Source organism: Motacilla alba, chromosome 6 (genome assembly GCF_015832195.1).
Source record: "Motacilla alba alba isolate MOTALB_02 chromosome 6, Motacilla_alba_V1.0_pri, whole genome shotgun sequence".
Classification (NCBI taxonomy): domain Eukaryota; kingdom Metazoa; phylum Chordata; class Aves; order Passeriformes; family Motacillidae; genus Motacilla; species Motacilla alba.
In genome coordinates, this window is record NC_052021.1 from 30,420,192 (window position 1) to 30,440,931 (window position 20,740).

At 45.3% G+C, this 20,740-nt stretch overlaps 2 protein-coding genes across 2 annotated transcripts; both read right to left on the reverse strand.

Annotated features, from left to right (window-relative positions):
• Positions 1 to 1,471: 1,471 nt before the first annotated feature.
• Positions 1,472 to 11,727, reverse strand: SFXN4 (sideroflexin 4). Its single transcript, XM_038140813.1, has 14 exons — positions 11,461 to 11,727; positions 11,314 to 11,379; positions 10,495 to 10,569; positions 10,123 to 10,149; positions 9,980 to 10,034; positions 9,174 to 9,199; positions 7,685 to 7,735; positions 7,534 to 7,599; positions 7,353 to 7,421; positions 5,990 to 6,080; positions 4,667 to 4,782; positions 3,872 to 3,957; positions 2,683 to 2,797; positions 1,472 to 1,852 (listed from the first exon to the last, which is right to left on the reverse strand). The coding sequence occupies exons 1-14, from the start codon at positions 11,497 to 11,499 to the stop codon at positions 1,775 to 1,777; spliced, it is 960 nt and encodes a 319-aa protein (XP_037996741.1). The 5' UTR covers positions 11,500 to 11,727; the 3' UTR covers positions 1,472 to 1,774.
• Positions 11,728 to 12,384: 657 nt separating this feature from the next.
• On the reverse strand, positions 12,385 to 18,770 carry PRDX3 (peroxiredoxin 3). The gene is made up of 7 exons (XM_038140814.1): positions 18,689 to 18,770; positions 18,538 to 18,613; positions 18,313 to 18,454; positions 17,445 to 17,580; positions 15,161 to 15,264; positions 13,787 to 13,952; positions 12,385 to 13,126 (listed from the first exon to the last, which is right to left on the reverse strand). The coding sequence occupies exons 1-7, from the start codon at positions 18,722 to 18,724 to the stop codon at positions 13,073 to 13,075; spliced, it is 714 nt and encodes a 237-aa protein (XP_037996742.1). The 5' UTR covers positions 18,725 to 18,770; the 3' UTR covers positions 12,385 to 13,072.
• Between the last annotated feature and the right edge of the window lie 1,970 nt (positions 18,771 to 20,740).

Genomic DNA, 20,740 nt, shown 5'->3' on the forward strand with positions numbered 1-20,740 from the left:
TGGAAGGAGACAAACACTTCACCCAGAGACGCAGGCTGAGGCTTAAGCCTGTTCCATCTGACCCTGTGGTAGAACCATGGAATGGTTTGGGTTGGAAGTGACCCTAAAGATCATCTAGTTCTGACCTCCTGCCATGAGCAGATGATGTTTGGCTCAGCAGACCCTTTGGTCTGACACGACACAACACAATGATCATCTTGACCCTCGTGAGATTTTACCATGTACTGAAGAACATCACCCCCAGAGGCTGAGTGAGCTTACTAAGTTTAGTAGGTGTAAACAATCCTTTACCTTTAAAAATTCACTACAGTTCTCCAGTGGAGTAGTGCAAACTCTGCCAATTACAGACAGTATCCATATGGTCTTCCTGGAAGAGCTTTACAGCATGCTCCCCTCCAGTTCCAGGTGCTTAGGATGTGCTGCTGCTCCTCTCTCCTCTTCCCTTGTTTGACCTTCCCCCCCAGTAAGTTGTTAGAGGAAGACTCAAAAAGAAATTAAACTCAACCCCCAACTTCCTGCTTTTGTTCAGTGCCAAAAGCACAGCAGGAGTCCCTTTTTGCAAAAGCCCAGGCCTGCTATTTTTCCTTGCTTTGCTCTATGCTGCTCTCTTCCTGTAGGATGGATTGGATTGGATTGGGCAACCATTGTTTTCCTCACACTGTGAAAAGAAATCCAATCCTCCAGCAACAGCAGAGCAGTGACCTATGTATTGTGCCCTAAGTTAAATTGTGGCACACTTTGAAGGCTGCACTTGTGATAATCACCTTCACATAAATAATTTTATATTATTTAGTGCATTTCCATCTTTGTCACACAGCCTTAGCAGCACAGCACATAACTATAGGCAGGGAAGGTAGCAGAGGTGGCTCAAAAATCACTGAAGATGTCACCATCACAGACTCTCCTGTAACCTCCTTCTGCAGCTCTTCACAGACAGTTGAGGATAATTTCATAGGATCACCAAAATGTATCACCTCACTGATCCACATACAAAAATGATGGCACATATCAAAAGAGCTTTCTTTCTCTGGATAAACACAGCCAACCTGAAAAAGTGGAGTTCCTCACTGTCCACCACAAGGTCAGAAAGATATGGGATCTCCTCATGGCTTCAGTGTAAAAAACAAGTTTTAAAGCTCAAGAGCCATCAAGCTTCACAACTCCTTCAAGGATGTTTAGAAAAACAGGACTTAACTGGTAGTCAAGTTTGTCACCCATTTCCTGAACACTTTTTAAACAACTAAATTAAACCAGTATTCTACTGCCATCAGGGTTGCCTTGTCTAATATCACTTCAAGGGCTGCCTCACTCACATTTCATCCTCAAAAGGAGCATTGTTAGATCACTGAAAACATCAAAGTGTTCTGAGAAGAACCAGCTGGACTTTACCCACAGGAGTGCTGATGTCAAAGCCTTCACCAGCTGGGTTCCTGGAAAGAAGCACACCAAAAGTTGCAGCAGCAGAACAAACTTATGTACTCAACAGTCATTTAATTAAGAAATCAATCATCTGAGAAGCACAGAACACAGGTTGTGACAAAGGCTGTGTTACAGTGCTTTTCTAGCACTTCTCAGCAGCAGGTGAGGTGTGTTTATGTGCCTCCAGGCTGGGGCTGGCAAAGCCACGTTGCCAGTTCTGCCTCTTTCAGGCTCACCATCGTTCACCGGATCTGGCACCTTTGCCACCACAGAACCACAATTCAGTCACAAATGCCAGTGGTGCATTCAGGATTCACTTGGATCAGGGCACACATTTCTCTTTAAAGGCCAGGCTCTAAATTCCCCTGTTGTAGAAGAACTCTGTTTCTTCTGTAGATGACAGAATTTCTGGTTCAAGGTCTGCTCGCTTTATCTGCAACGTAGGAGAAAAGGGAATCAGCACCACCAGGGCCTGGTAAGTGGATGTAAAGTCCTTGTTACTCCTTTGCACTTTGCACAAATTCAAGTACTGCAGGGACTTGAGGCCCTTTCTTTATTTAGGATTTGAGGGATTTCTTTTTTTGTTCTTGTTTTGGGGATTTTTTTTCCTCCTCCAACATTTTCTACATGTGCACACATATTGGAAAAAATACTTTTTTTTTTTTAAATAGTGACATTGTATCTATTCACTATAGAATCACAGAATCATTTAGGTGTGAAGAGACCTTTAAGATCACCAAATTCAGCTGAAAATATATTTGGGTGACATAGGAGAACTTCTGCTGTGGGCTGAGCCATTGGGAAGCCCAAAGGGCATCAATCTCAGTACATAATTCCTCAAAAGTCCCCTCATTTATGTTCAGTTTGCTTTTTTGTCATAAGAGATTAAGAAATCTTAAAAAAAAAAACAAAAACAAAAAACAAAAATGCTAGAAAGTGTAGAAAAATAAAAGAAACCACTGAAAATTCCAAGAGTTAGTTCTCCTGACCTTGCTCGCTTCAGACTGCTGTGAAAGTCTGATAAATCTACATTGAAAAGTGTAAATATAAGTAACACACAGTGCAACTCAGACCTCAAAAGTCCTGTGAGCCTCTGCCTCGTACATGGGCCTTCACAAGCAGCCTTTCTGCTGCCCCAATTTAGATGCACCACATTTATCCTGTTGAATTTTTTATATGTGGCCTTCAGACTGCTGGCCATAGTCCTGAAAGGCTGATTTAATGTCACAATAATTTTAAATCAATTCCTGTGAAAGGACTTACCTCCCCACACTGTGGGAACATACTAAAGGAGACTGGCAGCATCCCTGCTAGGACTGACATAATCACAAACATCCGCACAGGACCCAAAGCACGAGGATTTTTAACAAATCTTGCTCTGTCCAAGACATTAAAAAAAGTAGGTCAGTATATTGACAAATAACCTGACAGTGACACCAAGAGCATTAGCTACTATTCTACTGAAATTAGAAATAATCTAGGCTTATGGTTCCTAAAGATGTTTCCTCACTTCATTTCCTATGCTCTTACTCTTAACTTCCTGTGCTTTCCCTTTGTTTTGTGCTTGCCTGCAGCATTTTTCAAGCTCAGACTGTCAAGATTCAGAAAACAAGCAGCAAGATCAAAGTGACAAAAGGAGAGAAAGTACATTAGTGTTTTAAAGTGTCTCAGTTCCTTCATTAAGATTTTTCTTGCTTAACCTCTTTCCTACACATTTAGTTCCTGTGGGCAGCTCTATTTTACCTTGTGCAAAAATTTATTACTTGACATATATATATAAAATTTTATTTTACATCTGCATTTGTCTTCTGGTAACAGGAGTCCCTTAAGCTGATAGGGAATCAATTTAGGCAATACCAAATTACCTGAAAGAGATAATCTCAACCTGTACTATTTACATGACAAAAGATCATGACCAAAAGCTCAGGGCAGGCTAAGAACCCTCCCATGAAGCATACAATGTATTCTTCTTAGGATACAGGGATTTAAAATGTTGAAAAGCAAGATGATGTTTTACAACAGGCGGAAAACTATTTGGAAGTTGGGATCCAGCTTTAATTGCAAATTCAAGTGCCACATTACCTCTTCAAAAATACAAACCTAAGCTAAGTGCTGTGAACAACCCTGATACAGACATTGAAACTCAAATCTTAAATTAGGGAACTGGAGGTGGGTAGGTGCTGGAAAACAGCCTGTCAGGAGAGCACAAACGTGTTTCCTGCATGGGAGCAGAGAGGAAAACCTCATTCTACAAACCTTGGAGCATGGGTTCAGACATAACCAGATTCACTTAATGATCTCAAAGAATCACAGCAGCTGAACAGCAACTTCCCACATCCTCACTTCCACCAAGGCAAGCAATACTGCAAACCCAGGAAAAACCTGGCAAATGCCAGACTGAAAAGCAGAGTACCGCTGCCCAGGCACCCCCAGCCCCTGCAGTGCCTCTCACCTCTGCACACAGTACATCAGCACTTCTGGCAGGAAGAACGTTGTCCCAAACAAGACGGCTCTGGACAATGCTGTTTCCATAACAGCCTTCAGGGAGAGAGCAAAACAAGTGTTGTCAAAAGAGTGCTCTGGGCAGCTTCAAACACTGCCTGCTTCCCTGAGTGCTTTTTTGTCTTACACTCTGGAGTTTAAAGCAACAGGTTAATGAGGGATAACACCTATTAGAGGAATTCTTTCTTAAATGCAAACTAAGAGGAAAATACTCTGCTTATGACTGAGAAATTCTTCAAAAGGAAGGTGAAACTACTGATGAGATTTCCTGCCATGATAATAATTTTGCTAAAACTTGCTTTTTAAAGTTGTGCTGAACTACATACCATTGGTTATACCTTCTGGGCATCCTAACTAGCCTGTGTTAAATCTGAAGTTCTCTCTCCAGCTGTCACCAAATTCTTATGCTCACGCAGTTCTTTCCACAATACAGGGCTTTTCTCTGAGGTGTCCCTTCAGAAGATCCAAGAGTCTTATCTCCTTCTGGAGGTGACAGAGAAAACAGAAATGCCTGTGCCAGTGTCTCTGATCTTCAGTATACTGGTCTGGGGGGCAGCCAACCCTTGATGACCCTGAAGTTGTGGAACCTGGTTCCAAAGACCTAATCCAGGCCTGCCCAAAGATTCAGCACCTGGTGTGGGACTCCTTAATCAATATATCCAACCCTAGCTACCCTCAGCATCGCATTCTGCTCTTAGCAGGGAATGAAAGGCAAGTCAAAAAAGTTCTCCACCCCCTCACCTACCTTTTCACCAGCCTTCTTAGACACTCCTATAACATTGCCATTCCTGTCCATCACTTCTATCCCATTATCAAATTCTGGGCTTCTCACCATCGCCACATTAAATGCACTCGTCAAACCTGCAGGGTTAAAGGGGATTTTGCTTTAATAGATCCCAAAGGACTGCCTCAATAGCAACATCCAAAATGATGTGCATTTTACAATTCCAGTTCAACAGTTCAAATCTGAATAACATGACAGCTTAAAAAAACAAACCCCCATGAAAATCTACTCGGGATCTGAATCTTTGTTTCAGAAGCTTGAGAGAGACTGCAAGGCTTCAGGCCTAAAATGTGTTTTGTCATTGTGGATTCAGAGCTTTAAAATGATTTCCATTCAGCTCAAACCATGAGTGTTTTGTCTTAAGAGAAAGTGGAGGGATTTCTGTTGTGGTTAGGTTTTGTCCTGCTCAGCATAAAATCCAGCACAGAAGACAAAGTCCTGAAGGGAACAGGGTTTCAGAAAAGGTTGCATCCTGCAGTGAAAGGAAGGGCATAGACTGTCAATGTGACCTTGCTTGAAAGAAGAGATTGCTCTTTTTATTAGTTCTTGGAAGGGCTATCCAATAAAGACATTAGAGTACCAGAGGACACTTTGCAAATGGCTGGACTAACATTAATCAGTTACCCTCAGGCTTTTCTCTTCATTTAAGAAAATGGAAGCACATTTAACACCTGCTTCAAGGAAACAAGTCAGAAACCTCTAATGTACTTCAGAAAGATCTGAGTGGGCATCTCACATAACCTGCAACAGAGATGATGCATTTTAATTTTACCTTTTTTTCCCTGAGAAAGGACAAAAATTTCTATAATGGCAATAGAAACACAATTAATGACATTAAATAGTTGAACTTGTCCTGGTACAACTCAATCATGGCAGTAGAGCTGTTGCAGTAATGAACAGCTCCTTCCTTGTAGGATTAGTAATCCCCTGCTGGAACAAGTCTCCCTTTCTGCACTCCCAGAGCGATGTCGCACTCTGGTGTCACAGATGTGCCACACCAGGTCACGTCAGTGCCACTGCTACTGCCCTCCTGACGTGTCCAGGTGCTTTCAGGTATGTGTACAAAGCTCACAAGAGTGCTCTGCAGCTCTGAAGCTAAAACCAGCAAGAATCCACTGAGGCTGGGACACTGCCCAGTGAGAGCTGTCTCCCACAGAAAGGAGGGGGCCAGCAAAGGCAGCCAGAGAAGAAACAGAGACCTGTGCAAAAGCAAGAAAACTCTACAGTCAGACAGGCAAATGTCCCTCAGGCCAGCTGCACAATGCACAGTTTGTTCCTACTCACCAAGCAGAGGAGCAGGCAGCAGTTTTCTGACAACAAGTTGCATTAATGAGCTCTTCAACGCGTAACGATTCATGAAGGCAAGAGGGAGAGCCTAAGGCATGGAGAGGAAACAGGCCACTGAAAAAATGTGCACCATTTCAGTGTAACAGGTTAGGAAAATCAATCTGTGACTTAGTTACCATCTATGAAAATAAACAAATGCCTTGGTTTAACATTCCAACAAAATATATGCTTTCTCTAATTAATGAAGGTCCTTATAGTCACTCTTTTAGATAAGAATGCAAAACATTGTGATAAAAGAAACATTCAACATTATTATGTAGAGGACAGCAGCAATGTGAATACAAAGACAGAAAAAAGAAAATAATTACCTCTGACTAATATTCCTTGGACATTCGTCCAACTGCATTGTGTCACACATTCCTCTCTCCCCTAAACAGGAAATCTGGTTTACTTCTGTATTTTTCCTGCTTCTCTGCAGTTTCAGCCCAATTCTATATTCCCATTATACACTTGCAGGAAGTTTCATTTAGGAATAAAGGGCCAGCACACCAGCTGGCTCTCAGAGACTCCCTTGAAGGACAAAGGGAAGCCCTCCCATGATGACCCACAGGCAGGGCTGTCTCCCCAGATTTCTGTAAGGCCTGAGCAATCCTGGCCAGCTGTTTCGCCCTGCAGAGGGCACAGGTGAAACTCCCTCTAACAGAAGTAAGAACAATCCCATTTTTCTGCCAGAAGCCTATGAAAATCACTGCTTTGTGTGGGGGGTGAGGAGAGGCATTACAGAGACATCTACACGTGTGATGAGTGCCATGATGATACCTGAGCTCATTCTGGTGTAGCAAACTCCAGAAACCACAAACTCCTATCCCAGCAGAGAGCACGGGGTCAACTGCCTTCTGGAAGACTAATTTCCCTGTATCCAGGGCAGTATTTTCATGGCTGTGCTGTTCCTGGGATTTGAGCAAACACTGTCCAGTACTGCTGCTTGCAGACCTCACCACTTGTTTGGAGTTAGATCTCTTCCACAGCACCAATTCAAAAATCAGCTACAACAGTGGCTCACCCTGTGTTTGTAAACACTGGCCAGTTCCACTCACCACCTGTTTGCTAAGCTTGCAAAACAACCAAGAAATTGACACAAGAGGAAGCAGCGGGGAAGCCAAGCAAAATAATGGCTGACAGATGATCAGAAAGTATTCTTATTCTGAACAGTTCTGTGGCAAGACATCAGAGCAGAGCACCAGAGCACAGTCCTGAAGGATATCTGGCACTGTGGATATCCTGAAGGATATCTGGCACTCAGTGCCTACTCCTTCTCAGGAGAGCTTGTTAGGAAAGCAGTCATTGAGCAAATACTTACACCAACACAGGCTGAATAGGAAATGGCTCCCAAGCCAAGGAAGAGCTGCTTTTGCTGAAGTGAGTATTTCTAAGGACAGAAAAAACACACTGCATAAATACATTGTTAAACACTTGCAAATCAAGTTCAAAATGGCATCTGCACAATGAAGATGATTACAAAAATAAAAATCAACACTCACTTCAGCCTTTGGGGTGCCATTTCCATTTACCAGAGTGAATGCTGTGGTGTACGTGTGAAACACAAACTGCAGAAACAAGAGATTGTAAGAAAAATTGAACTCAGGACTGAGACTAGAAGATCTGTAAAAGTAGAAAGAAAGAGGCAATTACCTGCCAAAAAAAAGAATGCCTTGCCTGGCGCTGAACAGATGAAATGATGACCTAAGAGGAAAATGCACAAAAAAATGAGGTGTGAAGAGTGTGGAGGTTTTTGGTGCAGGAGCAGCACCAGGAGAACTGCTGAGGTTCCACTGGCAGCAATGCCAAAGGCTCCAGCCAGTGCCCAAGGCCATCAGCCCTGGTTCCAGGCCACCACATTCTCTTGTTACAGAGGTGACATGCTCATTGTTCTGTCCAACAGAAAGCACAGACATGGATAAAACACAGACACATAGCGGTAAAACATCGTGTGCAAGAATACTGCAGGAAGATGCTTTCTTACCCAGAAGAAAAATGCATTTGTGCCTTTAAAGCTTAAATAGATGCAAATAAAATAACTAAGGTAACAAAAGTCTAATTAAAGAAATGATTGAGAGAGGATCTGATTGGTTTTGCTGGGGATATGAACACTAACTTAGATCTAACTGACCTAAGATCAAAGGTTTTAGGAGTTAATTCCTAGATTCTTCTGAAATTCAGACAGTGAATAAGAACTTCAGCTTTAATAAACCACAACCTTTCTTGAGGTTTCAAGCTTAAGGTGTGGAACACTCAAAAAACAGAGTCAATCAAGATAAGAATACAAAATATTGAATAAGAGGAAGGCTGAGAATCTCCAAAGCCTCAGAGAAGGATCAGTAATTTGTGTAATATTAGTGGATCATCCATCTTCATTATTAATGCCAGCACTGACTCTAACCACATCTATGAGAGCACATTAAGCTGTAAATATCAAAAATAAGTATTTCTATTAATTTGATTACTGTAATTGATGAATTTAACAGCCATCAAGACTTTCATTGTACTTTCTAGCAGTGCCATGTAAGTTCATGCTGTAATGTCTGTATGGAATGATATATCTCAGGATGTACACTCATGGGCCAAGCCCAAACCCAAATAATCTAAATTAATAAATAAGCACATGATTACAGCTACAAATTTTATGAAACAAAATGGTGCCATTTTTGAGCACAGTAACAAGAGTTTATTTTTATATCTTTGGTAATTTACTGACAACACCATTTCCTACTTGCAAATGCACATCAGCATAAGAAAAAAAATCATATTCTGGGTGTGAGACACGGAACACAAGGCTCCAATCCCTTCCCAGTGCAGTTGAAGATTTCTGAGGGTGAACAGACCAAACCCAGGCCCTGCTCTCATTGCTGAGTGATCTCACCTTGCATCAGAAAGCTGTGCTTCACACATGGACAATCTCTTGGAATGCTGCTGGAGAAGGGTAACTAACAGCTTTGGACTTCCAGGGAGATTCTTTAAGAGCTCAATTTCCAGGTTACTTCCCATAAAACAGATGTCTTTCAAACAGCTTGTGCTGAAGCTACAATAAAGCCCCAAAACTTCCATTCCCTCCCTCCAACCCCTGGCTATGGAAAATGGAAGCCTTGCTGGATGCACACTGGCATCTGTCACAATTACTCACCAAGGGAAGAGTTATGGGCATGAAAGCTAAAAAGAAAGAAAACTTTATTTCAGTAAAAATAACATCTGTGAGTGCAGATGGATGGTCTTGAGCAGAAAATCCCTTTGACTTGCCCTGTCTATTTCCATCTCCAAGTAAAACACTGCCCACAAACCCCAACATCACCATTAACGTCAGCCCTAAGCTTTATCTCTCACTCCTGGCTCAAGAAGCCACAACCCCTGCTCAGATTTCACAGCCAAAAGGAGCCCTCATGAACTCCCCTCCCCAGGGCTGCTTGGAAATGAAATAACTGAAGACAAGTTCAGCTCTCTGTTCAAAAAGAGAGGTGAAACAAAAGCTGCCACAGTTGTGAGTGGTCACAGGAGAGAAGGAGTACACAGCCTCAGTGTGGTTCTCTCTGATTAACAACCTGCGCTGCCTAAACAAAGCCCAAGCACACCTGATCTGTCACCAGAGTGTAAATTCATCCAGCAGCCACAGCCATCCAGGGAAAAACTTAAATTACAGCAGACAGTTAAAGGTGGAGGGATTTGGGAACTCATTCTGCAGCAACAAGAAGCAGAGACTGATCAGAGCGTTTCCATCTAGATGAGCGGATTATCCCAGGGAGAAATTCCTCAGCAGGACCAGAGGAATAAATAAATCAATCTTCAACACATATAACAATGCAACTAAGAGAAGAGTCTGCTTGCTTTTCTGGGTGGAGAAGAGTGTCACTGTGGTATCATAGCAGCTGTTCACCATGAGCTATTTCTTCCTGATGCTTCAGCCACACACATAAAATTTCACTTAAGGGAACCCACCTGGAGGTCTAAATAAAACAGGAATTATCTTGTCTGTATCAGGATGTACGCTGGACTTAAAAAGGAAAAAAAAAGCAAATTAGAACATATTTGCCATACTTGAATAAGGAAAAAAAAATAATCTAAATATTTTGTAAACTTACCAGGCTTAGCAAGAAGGCTTTTTTGGTCTACAACAATTGGAAAATCAGGTTAATAATTAAATTTCAGAAGAGGCTGGGTAAAATCTTCTTTCTAAATTTATTCTTTTTCTAATCACTTTCCTTTTATACAAAGTGTATCCATTTATATATCCCTTTAATTATATTCTTCCCCTGAAATTTCTCTCCATATACTCCCTGTTGAATATAAAGCATTCACATCCCATGAGCTGTGTAACAGCACCAAAGCACACACTAGGGCAGAACAGAAGCTTAATTTTAAAAAGCTAAAACTAGCAGGCACTTTAAACCATAAAACAACAATTGAATAGGGATAAACACTTATGTTAAGACTTTAACTGCAGTCCAAAATACCTGATTATTCTGTATGGGCTCACTTAGGGTCTTCTCATTGATTAGTATTGATAACCTGGTTCTTTTTATTTCATTCTGTATTTGAGAGAAAAAAAAAATAAAAAAAAAAAACCCCTCTGTTTCAATATTTTAAGTGCAATATATCAGTATAAAACAAACCTAAAAGCTGATGATGTATCTGTTCCTTGCAGTGAAAGCAAGAACACTCCTAGACACAATGAATTCACAATCACAGAAACTTTTAAACTAGTGGGATAATTCAACTGCTGGCACAGCAGCCACGGTCTGAGCACGGCTGCTGAGATGGCCGTGCCTGGAAACGTCTCTTGGTTTATGTAATCAGAAGTGCATACATGTGGCTTTCTGTTTATCGTAGGACTGTGCAATGCTTCCCGTTGGGATGCTCAAAGCCACCCAGTGCCACCCCTGCCGTGGCAGGGACACCTTCCACTGTCCCAGGCTGCTCCAAGCCCCGTCCTGGCCTTGGGCACTGCCAGGGATCCAGGGGCAGCCACGGCTGCTCTGGGCACTCTGTGCCAGGGCCTGCCACCCTCACAGGGAGGAATTTCTTTCAGCTATACCATCTAAACCTGCTCTGTCAGTTTAAAGCCATTCCCTTGTCCCAGCACTCCGTGCCCTTGTCCAAAGCCCCTGCCCGGCTCTTTGCAGCCCCTTTAGGCAGGGGAACGTGGCATCCACCGGCACATTCCTCAGGAATTTCCTTCTCCTCCTTCCCCTGCGGTGACCCCATTCGTGAGCCCGGCACAGCCCCAGCCCCTCAGGCCGCTGGCTCATCCCGACCTTCCCCGCGCTACTCACGGAGGACTTGAGGAGCAGCAGCGGGTCCAAGGCGTCCGCCCAGAGGAGAAACCTCTGGAAGAAAGACTGAGGGAGACACGTTGGAGGCGTTATTTCGGACCTGCCCTAAGCAGGAGCCGTGCCCCCCTCCCGGCCCGCAGCGCCCACCTGCCCCTCCGCCCTCCAGAAGCGCAGGTTGGCGTCCATGGAGCCGCGGCGCCGGAAGCGCCCCGGGCCCGGTCCGGTGCCGCACGCTCCGCCCGCCCGCGGAGCCGCCGCGCCGGGGCCCCGCTGCCGGCAGCGCCCTGCGCCGGGGAGAGGCCCCGCGGGCTGCTCCCTGCCAGCGGCGTGCCCCGGGAAGGCAAGGCAAGGCCCGGCCTTTTCCCTGCCAGCGGCTTGCCCCGGGAAGGCAAGGCAAGGCCCGGCCTTTTCCCTGCCAGCGGCGTGCCCCGGGAAGGCAAGGCAAGGCCCGGCCTTTTCCCTGCCAGCGGCGTGCCCCGGGAAGGCAAGGCAAGGCCCAGCCTTTTCCCTGCCAGCGGCGTGCCCCGGGAAGGCAGAGCCGAGGAGCCGGGCTGCGGAGAATCCCCCGCGCCCTCCGCGGGATGGCGGCGGGAGGACAAGGCCAGGCCCGGTGAAGGTCGGGGTGTCGCGGCCCCGCAGGCACAACCCGGCCGCTTTGGTGCGGCAAATACCGGGAAAAACCCACGGATACATTTCACAAAACAACCAAACACCGGACGGAAAAGATTTGCAGCTAGTGGAACCCGGAGCATCCGCACCGGCACCGCTTCGGTCGCATTTTTTCATCCTTTGTTACAGCATTGACCCCATTATAAAGCTAATTCAGGGCTCAGCCACCTTGTGCTTCTTTGCTCAGAGGGACAGGAGATGAGAAACAGAGACACACAGAGTGCTATACTGATCTGTGCAGCCCCCCAGGACATTGTATCCTTGGGCTGCTCCCCAGGCAGCTGTGAGCTGCTGAGAGCAAAGGGGCAGGACAGAGCTGCAATGAACACATCCAGTTCCTCCCAGACAGAGAAACAGGGCTTGGGGAAAAGAGAAAGAAAAGCAAAGCACCACACCTGCTGCTAGGCCACGTTAAGATTATTTTATTACAGCTAGAGAGATGCTACATCAGTTTCAAGCAGTGCAAGAGTCAAGCAAATTCAAGTGAAAGAAAGCGTATCATAAACTCCAGTAAGTGCACTGTGGGGGTTCAAGTTTTTACCATCTCCCCAACAAAATTAAAGTTCATGCTTGTTAGTGCTCCTGAGTAGCTGCACTTTTTTTTTTTTTAATGGCACATATTTACATTCATTCCATGTTTTAGTGCATTTACACACAAAACCAATTATTTTAAAATTGTTTTTACTTGTTACATTCATCTCTTCCTCTGCAAAACTCATTAAAAACAAACCATCTATCAAAATTCTATCCTTGTATTTTTTCTTTTTTTTTTCAGACTTTTATGTTGTGCAAGAAAACAAAATGCAGGACATTTTCTGGTGCAAAACTAGATAAAGGGAAAAGCCACTGTGTACTCATCACATTCAGGAAGATGATTATTGGTCACAGAAATCCGTGAAACTGAAGTTGCAGAAGAGGAAAAGCCTTAGTTTTACCCTTTTTAAAGCAAGACAAGGGAGTCAGTAAATATTTCAGCATTTAATTTCTTCTTAAACATGAGAAAATGACAGCTTTTATTTTTATTATTTTTACAATCACAGCTCTTTTCCTAATGTCTTCAATGAAGAGTTTTGTCCACATATTTCAGTGTTTATTTATGCACTTTTTCAAAATATTCTTTGGAACCTTCTGGGCTTGGTTTGATCTGTCAAGAAAAGAAAGTTAAGTTATTACTTGGAATAGGTATGATAAAAAAATTACAGATTTGATACTTTATCCAAGAAAATCCATGCATACTTTATAAAACAGTGATCTGTTTATTGATTGGTTGAAAGTTGGTTGAAAAGCCTAAATCATGTGTAAAAAACTTGTACTTGCAAAATTACAATTTAAGTATACCTGAATTCCACGCATTTTTCCTGTTTTCCTGTTGAAAGTTACATATAAGCTGCATTAAGCAAGTAAAAAACCTGAATTCAGTTAACATATAAACTACATTTTTTCTGTTAAATTACAATGCATTAAGTAAGTAAAAAACCTGAATTCAGTTAACATATAAACTGCATTTTTCCTGTTAAATTACAATGCATTAAACCTGAACTCAGTTAATGGAGAGTCCAAGTCAAAATTGGAGTTTTGAACACAATTTGCATCTCCTAAAAGGACACCACTAAGTTTCTTCACAGAAATCCCCAATTATTATCAGACAAACAGACTAAACTGGCCCAACTGATTACAGCTTTGTGCTTAGACAACAGGCACAGCCCCAGCGCAGCCCCTCACACCCGAGTGGATCCCAGCCCTCCAGACAAGCACGAGTGGCTGTCTTGAGCAGGATTATGTTTAGCCCTGAGCAGGCGCTCACCGTTGGGGAGTCTGGAGTCCAGTTGGCCGGGCACACCTCGCCGTGTGTCTCCACGAACTGGAAGGCCTTGACCAGGCGCAGCGTCTCGTCCACGCTGCGCCCCACGGGCAGGTCGTTGACACTCAGGTGCTTGATGACCCCGTTTGGGTCAATGATGAACAGACCTCTGCAAAGGAGCAGCACTTCAGGCAAGGCAAATCAATTTCCAAGGCCAAACACAAGGAACTGGGTGCACAATTTCAGCAAGGTAGTTACTCCTAGTGGCATGCATCAGTTAGGAGGGGAACTGCAGCATTTGGTATCTCGTTGGTTAGCAAAGTGATCCGCTGCTGTGGTACTGTGAAACTGCAAAGTATGTGCCACCATGACATTTCATGAAAATCCTTTTGACAGGATTTTCTCCTGAGAAGCTGAGAGGCCTCAGGAAAGAAATGTAAACAGTAACTATCTGATGGCTGTGGAATGTGGTCTGGAGATGGTTTACCAACAGGTGCATCTTTGATTGGTCCATGTGAGTTGTTTCTACTTGATGACCAATCGTTGGTCTGGCTCTGAGCAGGCACAAGATTTTGTTATTCATTCCATTCTATTCCTTTCCAGCCTTCTGATGTATCTTTTCTCTCTATTCTTTAGTATCATTCTAGTATAGCATTTTTAATAGAATATATAAATCAAAGCCATATATACAAATCAGCCTTCTGAAACATGGAGTCAAGATTCTCATCTCTTCCCTCATCCTGGGGAACACCACCACAGTATGTATGGAGACTATCCAATCCAGGCAGAGAGAGCAAAGGGAGAACTCATTGTTCCACCTGTACTTCAAAACTGAAAGCTGGCATCCTGCCCAAGTCTTTTTGGTCAAATCTGTAGGTGCTGAGTGAAGAGCTGCTTGTGCATTATGCTACTAAATTAAACCTCGTTGCATACAAGTTTTGTGAAAACCAAAGTCCCAATCTTACCATACTAATTAACTTAATCTCTCAGTAAACAAATGTCAAAAGTTCCTCATCCAAAGAGATCAGGAACTGAAGGTCTCCAGAAGACTCCTACCCAATCCACTGTTTCTCAGGGACTACTATGGAAAAAAATTATCAGACATTGCCCTTCTATGCTGCTCCTTTTCCTTAGGGACATGGAGCTCTCGGCCTCTCTCAGAGCAGAAGAGCTTTTCCCTCACACATTTCCAGAGAGGCCTGGAGCCATTCTCAGCTTCATGGCCAAAGTGAGGTGCTTTTCCTAGGGTGGGATCCAGCCATCCTGCAGCAGAAGACATCTCAGAGTCTTCACGTGATGCCATTTCCCTGCGGAGGGGACAGTGTGCCTTATGTTGGTTACACCGGGTTGTGTCACAGCACAGCAGCCCAGCCTCACCTCAGTGCTATGCCAGGTCCTTCCAGCAGCACCCCGTAAGAACGGGAGATCTCCTTTGTGAGGTCTGACAGAACTGGAATATTCATTTTGCCCAAACCGCCGCTCTAGAGAACAGAGAAAGATTTCACTTGGTTACAAAAAGCTCCATAGGATCATCCTTCCTGAGCTGCTGGAGTCCACGTTCTTGAGGGCACAGCAACAACAAAACACAGCCAAGGCATCTGCTCCATGAAAGGAACCAAGTGTGTGTGGTGTTGCTTGGGTTTGCTTTGTTTGTTTGTTTCAAAGTAGTCAAGAACAGTTTGTTTCTTTAGAAAGTGAAAATTTCTTCTGCACTGAGCATTTTAGAATTGCTGATTTCAGTGGTAAGAGGCTACCAATGGCAAAAGCCATACATTTCCAGAAAATTTTCCTTTGTATCCTATTCAGGAGCTTTGAATAGAAAAGTTTCTACTGCATATTTAGGTATTCAGAATTAAATAGGATTAACATGGTGGGGAGGGAAGGGAAACAAACCTGTGAACAAACAAACTTTGGAGCACTCATCTGATGAGGAACAGCGGAGGATATTTAGCCTGGAGAAAAGGAGAGTCAGGAGTGACCTCTACAACTACTTAAAAGTGAGTGTAGCCAGGTGGGGGTAAGCCTCTTCTCCCAGGTAACAAGGGGCAGGACAAAAGGAAATGATGTCAAATTGCACCAGGAGAGGTTTATATCGAATATTGTCAAAAATGTCTTCACAGAAAGGACTGTCAGACATTGGAACAGGCTTCCCAGGACATGGGGAAAAAAACACGTGAATGTGGCACTCGAGGACATGGTTAGTGGTGAACACGATGATGGTGGCAGTGAGTTCATCATCATGAGACTTCATGATCCTTGAGGTCTTTTCCAACCTTAACAATTCTATGATTCCAAACACAATGCTCCTACCAACACACTAAGTATGTGAGAGTTCTGCTGCTGTTTCAGTGCATGTATTTTTTTTTGTTTTGCCTCCCACAAATCAATTTAAATATTATTTGAAGGGTAAAACAAGATTTCTTTCAGTTTTGACACAGACTGAGACTGCAAGAGAGATAAGCTCTCTCTAACCTTGAAACAAGGCTGGAGTTTGTTAGCTTTGCTATTCTTGGCATCATCAGTGAATCACTGTGTAATCTCAGCCACAGACCCTGATCCTGCAAACACTTGTCTGCAACAGAGTTCCCTACACAGAGCTTTGAGCACAGATGTCAGACAAACCAAGGCTTCAGCTTCTCTGAGTGTCAGTTTCCTGCCTTGCTACCATGGAATTCTTTCCACTCCGTGCAGGGTGTTTTGAGCTGGGCCTGATGATCCTTGTGGGTCCCTTCCAACACAGAATGTGCATCTGTAAGGCACTATGTGCACAACTGACACATTCTGAACACCTTTGGGATAAAGCTGGGCAGTCAGGCCACAGTCACACTGCTGAGCTTTGAACAAAGCAAGCAGAGAAGAAATTGACAGGCTCAGGCAAGGAGTATTAAATGCAGCAAACCCTCCTCCCTCCCCTGCATGTTCCACTGGTGCCAGAAGGCATCCAGCCTGCAGCACTACTGCACACTGCTGTCCACACAGGCTGGGACTGATACACAGGCACTTCTGCACCTTCCTGGGACACCTGTGGTTCTCTACAACTACCTAAACCAGGGAGATGCTTTATGTCATCAAAAGCAGGTATTTTTATATGTATCTGAAAGAGGCTCCTCTCCAGTAAAAGGCTGTCTTTATGACCTTCTTTCCCTAAAAAAAAAGCCAAAAACCTCCATTTGTGCTGCAAGAGTGGAGCCCTTTCAGCAAGTGAGAATTAATGATACAAGTGCTCCAATAAACTGGTGGTTCCTCTGCTTCCAACCTGAAGCCACCACTGTTGGGTAATTGTTAACAGTAAGGACTGAACAGCTGCTGCTCCTTTTCTGTGATAGTTTTTGAGCATTATCAGCTATCACAGGCACTTTGGGACAGTGGCATGTAAACTGAGCATTTGTCTTTTGAGATAAATGTAGAAGGATACAATGTTATCAACAAGGCTATCATTACAGCAAAACATGTTAAAAACTCAAGCCAGATAATTGCGAAAAAGAAAACAAAAGACAGATATCAGAATTATGTCATCAAAGGTAGAAGTTGATTGCATACGACTTTAGGAAATCTATTAAAAATCAGCCTTGGCACAATTATTTATTCAACTCCTCTTCTCTGGAGTTCTTGTGAAAAGAAACCAAACCAACAGAGCCCCAAAAAGATACTAAATTCCTACCTTTCGTGGTGTGTTTATCCAGGCCAAATGAGTAAAATGAGAGTCCACTGAAACTGCCACCACTTCACAGTTCACGTCACGAAATTCTTTTGCTTTGTTGCTGAAGGCCACAATTTCCGTGGGGCAGACAAAGGTGCTGGTGGGAAGACAGATCAGGCTGTAATAATTCTGCCATCTTCTCTAGAGAAGACTCTCATGTCTGTTTCTAGGCACTAATGAAGCACAGGATTTTCTTTAGACTGATAATTTTTACCATGTTTCCTGCTCAAAATCAACAGTCACAGCTACACAGCTGGCATACCAGTTACCATCTCTGAGTTCTAGACAGATTCCCCACAAAGATGGAGAAACTGTCTCTGCTAGGGACTCTCTGGACAGAGAGTTTTTGGGAAACTATAGCAGAAAGATCTGCAGGTTAAACCCTTCTCCATGTGCCCACATGCACCAAGACACTCCTGGTGATTCAAGTCTTCTGAACAGACTGATCCTCATCCTGTCATATTTTGCCTTGGAGCCATACAGTTGCAGTTCTGCTGGCCTTGTTTCTTCAAGGACAGAGTCTCCAAGGCAGTCCCAAACTGCAAGGCAATGCCCTCACCCCTGGGATCTGAGTGTAACAGGAACCACAGCCAGCTCCTGACGCAGGCCCTGCAGCTAGAAGATGCTCCCCGGCCACCCTATCCACTGCTTTAACACACAGTGACCGTGTGCCCCCAATCTTATCACTCACGCTCTAAAAACAGGCACATCTGCCCTGCAAGACTGGCCCAAATCAGGCAAAAGCAGAACGACCTGCAGGGCTTGTGTGCTTGTGATGACCTTCAGCAGGACAGAAGGCCCATCGGGAAGTGGAGAAAACCACACTCACAAGTCCAGGGGGTAGAAGAAGAGAACCAGGTATTTCCCCTTGAAATCATCTAGGCTCAGCTCCTTGAACTCTCCGTTAACGACGGCCGTTCCCTTGAAGGACGGGGCGTGCTGTGTCACCGCCGCGGCGAGCCGCGAGGAGCCTGCGGAGGGGAGAACGCAGAGCTGCGGGCCGGGCCCGGGGGCGCTCCGGGGGCGCGTTCCCCGGCCGCCCTCCCGCACTTACCGAGGCTGAAGGGGCGGCGGGCGCAGGCCGGGGGCCGTGCCGTCCCTCTCCTCCCGGCGGCGGCAGCCACGGGCACCTGCGGGGACAGGCAGGGTCAGGGCGGCTGCGGGGCCGGGCGGGCGGGCAGCGCCGCGGGCGGGCCCGCACTCACCGCGGCGCGGAGCAGCCTCCCCAGCGCGGCGGCCATGTCGAGCGGCGGGCGGAGCGGGGCGGAGCGGCCGCCGGGGGCGGGAACCCCCGAGGGGCGCTGAGGGACGCGCCGGCACGGAAGCACGGAACCGAGCGGGTTGGGAAGGGCTTGGTGCATCATGGAGTCAAACCTATGGTCGAACGCCACCGGGTCAGCCAGACCGTGGCACGGAGGGCCGCGTTCAGTCTGTCCTTGAAGACCTTCAGGGACCGTGACTCCAACACCTCCCTGGGCAGCCCATTCCAGTGTCTAATCACCCTTTCTGTGAAGCAATTCTATCTAATGTCCAACCTAAACCTCCCCACGCACAGCTTGAGGCCGTGTCCTCTTGTCTTGCCATTTATTACTCGGGAGCAGAGCCCGACCCCTGTCAGGGAGTTGTGGAGAGTGGTAAGGTTCGCCCTGAGCCTCTTCCAGGCTAAACAACCCCGGCTCCCTCACCTGCTCCTCACAGGACTTGTGCTCCAGACCCTTCCCCAACTCCGTTCCCTTCTCTAGACCTGCTCCAGCAGCTCAGTGTCCTTCCAGAACTGGGCACAGCACTCGAGGTGCAGCCTCACCAGTGCCATGTCCCTGCACTGTGCCCGGCTGAGCCCATCGGCACCGGCCTGGCAGGGCTGGGGGTGTTTGCTGTGCTGATACAGACAGAAACCTTCCACATACACGCTTCTTTTGTGCTCAGAAACCTTCCACATACACACTTCCTTTGTGCTCAGAAACCTTCCACGTGCACGCTTACAACTGGCTCTGACTTTGTTGGACTCACTCATATTACAGAATCACAGAATATTCTCAGTTGGAAGGAATACACAAGGGTCATCAATGTCCATCTCCTGGTCCTGCCCAGGACACCCCCAGAGTCACACCATGTGCCTGAGAGTGTTGTCTAAACACTTCTTGAACTCTGTCAGGCTTGGTGCTGTGCCCACTTCCCTTGGGAGCTTGTTCCAGTGCCCAATCACCCTCTGTTTTTTCTAAAACCTGGTGGTTTTTTTAATGTACAACCTAAACCTCTCCTGACTCAACTTCAGGCTGTTCCCTCGGGTCCTGTCACTGATCACCACAGAGCAGAGATCAGTGTCTGCCCCTCCTCTTCCTCTCACAAAGAAGCTGTAGACTGCAATGTGTTGTCCCCTCAGCCTCTCCAGGCTGAACAGACCAGGTGCCCTCAGCTGCTCCTCATGCAGCATCCCCTCAAGGCCCTTCACCATCTTCACAGCTCCTAGCTTTTCTTTGTGTTCCTTCATCTAAACACTTAAACCAAGCTGAACCCAGCTTCCCTTCTGGGTTTTAGTAACTTCTAGTTTCATGTATTTATAAATATCCAAAACATTTTAGAAAGGGCAGACCTTGTGGACTGGAGGAAGGTCAGGCTCTGCTAGCAGGACAAGCTCAGCCATCAGCATCGGGGGACAAAGCCAAAGGCAGCCAGAGAAATGTCAGCTACCCCTGGGATGAACTCAATGAATGCTAAATCTACACTTCTGAACTTATTCCTTAACCATCCATCTGCATGGTCCAGTCACCTCTGTAACAGTGAACCTCTGAGCCTTCAAAAGAGGGAGGATTGCCTTCAACCTGCCTGTTTGGGTTGATAACTAGCTGGTATTAACTCCCTACTACGTCTAGGAATTGTTTGGGGTGATATTAGTTGGTGTTGTCCAAAAGTGCTGAGACCTTTCTGGGCATTTAACATCATGGCAAATTTCAGTCATTGGCACCTTGAATTTATTAATCTAGATGTAGCCAATGACAGCTGGAAATGAGGCCCTGAAAATCTTCTCAAAAAGAAAGTAATTCCTAGCAGAGCAGCCAGAATAAGGTTATCTACTCAGAACATGAAAGTGGAAGTGAGTAACCAATTTGTACATTAGAAAGTATGTCAGGTAGAGTGTGGGTGAACCGTGCCCTAGCCTACAGCCTTGGATTAGGAGAGGGAAGGAGCGATTGTGGAGATTGTCACCAGGGTAGAGGTGTGGGAGGTCTTTATGCTGCTGCTGAGGGCTGCAAGCA